General features: G+C 52.1%; 1 protein-coding gene across 1 annotated transcript in view; it reads left to right on the forward strand.

Moving 5' to 3' along the window:
• Positions 1-5,392, forward strand: part of KLF16 (Kruppel-like factor 16) — an 11,873-nt gene extending 6,481 nt beyond the window's left edge. Inside the window, exon 2 of the mRNA XM_015418820.1 lies at positions 4,643-5,392. Within this exon, the coding sequence (XP_015274306.1) occupies positions 4,643-4,941 (299 nt within the window). The 3' untranslated portion in view covers positions 4,942-5,392. The remainder of the gene's footprint in view (positions 1-4,642) is intronic.
• The last annotated feature ends 43 nt before the right edge of the window (positions 5,393-5,435 follow it).

A 5,435-nucleotide genomic window follows, 5' to 3' on the forward strand; every position in this document is an offset into this window, starting at 1 on the left:
GGTGGGGGGGGGGGAGGAGCTCCACATGAAAGAGGAGGAAGCAGTCGCAGGTAAGCCCTGTCCTGCCCTCCCAGCACCGATGGCGAGGCCTGGGCCCGCCGAGCCTTCTCCCACTCTACCCCCAGCACCAGCAGCAAGGCCTGGGCGGCTCCCAGCCACTGGCCCTGCCAAGCCTTCTCCCGCCCCCCCTCTAACACTGGTGGCAAGGCCTGAGCGGCTCCCAGCCACTGGGCCTGCCAAGCCTCCCCCCCACAACGGTGGTGAGGCAGTTCCCAGTGCATTCTCTGCGCATGCACAGGGAATGCTCTTTTACTTTTGGGGCGATTTAAGTATCCCCCATATTTTTTTTTTCAACTTTTCAGATTTTTCTGCACACCTGCTGATTGCCCGAAGTGTGCAGGAAAATCTCTTTGCTCCCCAAGGGCCCCTGATGTGCGGATTCAGATATCCGCACACAGGGGGCGCCTTGGCTATTAGTATATAGATGTATGAGGTGGTTTAAGAGACATGATGTGGTTATTTTTACGCTCATTTATGTTTGTTTTGTCTGTTTGGTTGTTAAAAATAATAAAAAAAACTGTGTGTGTGTGTGTGTCACACACACACAGAGTTTTTTTATTATTTTTAACAACCAAACAGATATATATGTTGGGATTCCTGTAACAACCTCTGAAGCTGGGCAAAAGTGGTCCAGTCCTGGGATGTCTGACCAAGAGTTAAATGTCTGAAATTGGACTTCACATGGCGATTGGAACCCTCAACTTGGGGAAGGAGGCGTGCTTCGCCCTGGGTGGAAACCGTTGGTAGTGGCAAAGGGGGTGGTAGTCAGTGCTCCCTCTAAGCTGTGGAGTCTTGTGAGCAACAATTCTAATTTGTGAACTACTGGCATTAAAGTTGTGAGTGAGTGAGTTGGCTACTGCATACCTTAAGTTTGCTCCGGAGCCGTCCTTCCTGAACCAAGACAAAAATCTGTGAGCCGGAGGCTAAAAAACCATGAGCTAGCTCACGCTAATTCAGCTTAGAGGGAACACTGGTGGCAGTTTGGATAGAGGTCGAGGCGTTGGGAGGCTGGGCTGTTCGGCACTGTGATCAGACATGCTCCCGCACTTGTTTTGAGTCCAGTGACACCCTTAGGACCGCTATGATTGTCCCAAACACTTCTTGTGTGTGTGTGTGTGTCACACACACACAGAGTTTTTTTATTATTTTTAACAACCAAACAGATATATATGTTGGGATTCCTGTAACAACCTCTGAAGCTGGGCAAAAGTGGTCCAGTCCTGGGATGTCTGACCAAGAGTTAAATGTCTGAAATTGGACTTCACATGGCGATTGGAACCCTCAACTTGGGGAAGGAGGCGTGCTTCGCCCTGGGTGGAAACCGTTGGTAGTGGCAAAGGGGGTGGTAGTCAGTGCTCCCTCTAAGCTGTGGAGTCTTGTGAGCAACAATTCTAATTTGTGAACTACTGGCATTAAAGTTGTGAGTGAGTGAGTTGGCTACTGCATACCTTAAGTTTGCTCCGGAGCCGTCCTTCCTGAACCAAGACAAAAATCTGTGAGCCGGAGGCTAAAAAACCATGAGCTATGATCTGGCCCCCGGGCCGCATGTTTGACACCCCTGCTGTAGGCTGATCCTGCATTGCGCAGGGGGTTGGACTAGATGGCCCGGATGGCCCCTTCCGACTCCGTGCTTCTCTACCAACAAAGTTCAATTTTGAGTATAAACGTTCGTGTGCAAAGCACCCTTCTTCAGACAGGAAAGCTTCTACCCGGAATCAAACCTGGTTGGTCTCAAAGGTGCCGCTGGACTCCCAACTTTCTTCTGTTGCTGCAGGCCGACGACGGCTACCCACTGGCGCCCTGGGTTCGAATCCATCTCCCAGTCACATTAGGATTTAATTAAGCCCTTATTTTAAAATATATAGATATATCCACGGCTTTTTTTGTAGAAAAAGTCCAGCAGGAACTCATTAGCATAATAGGCCACACCCAGAAGCAGAAACCCATTAGCATATTAAGCCGCATTCCCATGTTACCAGAAGTGTGGTCATCCAGCCACACCCACCTTTTGCTTCTTCTTCTGTTGACCTTGTTTGTGGTCAAAACCCGGGGCCTTTTTTGGTAGCAGGAACTCCTTTGCATCTTAGGCCACACACCCCTAATGTAGCCAATCCTAATGAATGTCTGCTGTTGGGTGTGGCCTATTATGCTAATGAGTTCCTGCTGGGCGTGGCCAACTCAGGAGCCAGCCAGAACTCCGTTCCTGCCCAAGAATAGTCCTGGATATATCCAACCATCGTTCTGATTTCAGGAGCATTCTTTTCCCCGCCGGGGGATTCTCCGTTGAGCTGCCCATTTGTGGTTCTGCCTCTACCCTTCTGGTATGTTGTGCATAGCCTTTTGTGTTGTCTCTCTGTGTTTTCTTTTTGGGAGACAAAGGCAGGGCTCTGCCCCTTCGCTCCCCCGCTCTGTCTCCTCCCTCCCCAGATGGCACTGACTCATCCTGGCAAGATGAGATGCCCAGAACCTCCCCGGGGGCCCTCCCCTGGTGCTGTTCCTTGGCAGGGAAGCCTGGCCGTGCCCATTGTGTGTGTGCGGGGTAGGTGGGTGGAAGAGCTGATGCTTTGGGATTAGCCGTGCCTGCTGGGAACCTCATCTCCTTCTGTCCTTTGGCAGAAGAGGTAAGCAGGAAGCTTCCCAGTGTGGCAGGATTTTTAGGTGGGGGGGGGGAAGGAAGTGTATAAAGGTAAAGGTTCCCTTGCTTGAAAGCCAGTCGAGTCCGACTCTAGGGTTGCGGTGCTCATCTCCGTTTCAAAGCCGAAGAGCCAGCGCTGTCCGAAGACGTTTCCGTGGTCATGTGGCCGGCATGACTAAACACCAAGGCGCACGGAACGCTGTTACCTTCCCACTGAAGTGGTACCTATTTATCTACTTGCAATTTCTTGCATTCGAACTGCTAGGTTGGCAGGAGCTGGAACCAGAGACGGGAGCTCACTCCGTCATGCGGCACATTCGGTTCTCGAACTGCTGAACTACCGACCTTCCACAGCCTGCAGTTCAGCGTCTTAACCACTTGAGCCACTGCAGCTCCTAAGGAAGTGTATAAGGGCATGTAAATTCATGCAAAGCCAGCAGGGTGTAGCGGGGTGTGTGTGTAAGGCTGTATTTCCCAAAAGGAATTAGCAATTAGCGACAGCCTCTCGCGCTTTCGTTTTTTGTTTTGAAATTCTGCCCTGCCTTCAGGCACCTCGGGGCGATGTCCCGAAGTTCTTGCCGCTTCCGTTTCCGTTGTCACAAAAACCCTGCAGGATAGGTTAGGTTGAGAGCAGTGTACCCGCTAAGCCGAGTGAGTGTGAGCTAGCTCACAGTTTTTTAAACTCCGGCTCACACATTTTTGTCTGAGCTCAGGAAGGATGGCTCCAGAACAAACTCATGTATGCAGGAGCCAAATCACTTGCTCACAACTTTGAATGTCGGTAGCTCACAAAGTAGAATTTTTGCTCACAAGACTGCACAGTTTAGAGGGAGCATTGGTTGAGAGCCAGCGGGCCAGTCTGCGGGTTTATAAACTGTGAAGTTTGCACATGAGCTAGGATTCCACCTGGGCTGACACTTCTAACAGCTGCACCATGCTAGTTGCTTGTAGTCACTGGAGGGTTCAGAGTGCTATATAGGGGTGGGTGTGTAAATAGACGACCTTTTAATCTTTACGTCAACCACAGAAGGTAGGACGATATTATCCACAAATATCAGATTGTAGGGGGGTTGCGGAGCCAGCGCTGTCCAGAGATGTTTCCGTGGTCATGTGGCCAGCATGACTAGATGGCAAGGCTCACGGAACGCTGTTACACAGTCAATATTGTCAATATTGGGGACTTCTTTAATCTTGTACCTTTAAAGCTTTGCTTTTGGTGTGTGAATGCTTAGGGAACTCCCCCCACAACCTCTGAGAAGTTCACCTTGTTTTGTGTAGCTGGGGTGAGAGTTTGCAAGTCCAGACCAGTGACTCACATTGAGATGTGACAGCTAGCTTCTTCTGGGGATGGACCTCTCTCTGTTTTGGGAGCGATTGGGATCCTTTAATTTTATCCTGTCCAGAGAGCAGAATTCTCCGCAGCCCCGGAGTACAAAGATGATGAGGTGGCTAGGTTAGAGCATGCAGATACACAGTATGCCACCTCCTTTCTGGGTGGTAACTTTGGGGTTTGTAGGAGCCATTAAGAATCTAGTCCCATTGACTTTTGCTGGCACAGAGCTTGGGGATTTGCTGAGAAGTCATAGGGTCTAATCCTTGAATCCTGGACACATCCTTCCCAACTGGTGGTTCGTCCCTGGGCATGTGTTCCCTCTAAGCTGAGCTAGTGTGGGCTAGCTCACAGTTTTTTAGCCTCCGGCTGACACATTATTGTCTTGGCTCAGGAAGGAGGGCTCCACAGCAAACTAATTTATGCAGCCGCCCAATCGCTCGCTCACAACTTTAATGCCAGTAGCTCGCAAAGCGGAATTTTTGCTCACAAGTCTCCACAGCTTAGAGGGAGCATTGCTCCAGAGCAAACTAATTTATGCAGCCGCCAAATTGCTCGCTCACAACTTTATGAAGGTTCTGCTGCTGTAAACTGTGACCATTCTCTCCCTTCTGCAGGCGAGCGGCCTTTCCCCTGCAGTTGGCCTGGCTGCCAGAAGAGGTTTGCCCGCTCCGACGAGCTGGCCCGTCACTTCCGCACCCACACCGGGGAGAAGCGCTTCGCCTGCCCGCTCTGTGAGAAGCGTTTCATGCGCAGCGACCACCTGACCAAGCACGCCCGGCGCCATCCAGCCTTCCAGCCGGGCATGGTCCGGCGGCCCAACAGCCACGTCGCATCCCCCAGTGACTCGGTTGCCAGCAGCCTGGCTGGAAGTCCCGCCCCGGACAGCCCCACCTCTGACAGCCCTGCTCTGTGAGAAGCCGGGCAGCAGGAGCCCGGATACACCCGGTGCTCCCCGCGCTTCTTGGGAAGGTGCTGTCTTGGACTGTGGAAGACGCCGCAAAGCCGTTCTCCGCAGGAAAGCTTTGCAAACCTGTCTGGAGCGGCCCACAATTCCTAGATGCCCCGTGGCTCCGGCGGCCAAGCCCGGTGGAAATTTCCCAGGTCACGGCAGGAATTGCGATAACCATACCAGCCAGGCCGGATATTTCTAATCCAAGCCCTCTGGATCCCGCTTTCTCCCTCTGCGTCGGAGGACGGATTGTGGTCTGGGGCCTTCCCAAGTTGCCTCCACTTCCCGGCGTGAGAGATGGACTCCCTAGCTCCGCGACTAGCATTCTGGGAACTCCACCTGCACGTGATGATTTTTAACGCGCTGTTTGCTAGCGCTTTCAGCTTTCTACAACTCCCGGACTGGACCATTCCCTCCCCCCCCCCCCGGGTATTTTACTACTAAAGAAACCGGGGGTA

The sequence above is a fragment of the Gekko japonicus genome, unplaced genomic scaffold (genome assembly GCF_001447785.1).
Source record: "Gekko japonicus isolate JY-2015 unplaced genomic scaffold, Gekko_japonicus_V1.1 scaffold1421, whole genome shotgun sequence".
Classification (NCBI taxonomy): domain Eukaryota; kingdom Metazoa; phylum Chordata; class Lepidosauria; order Squamata; family Gekkonidae; genus Gekko; species Gekko japonicus.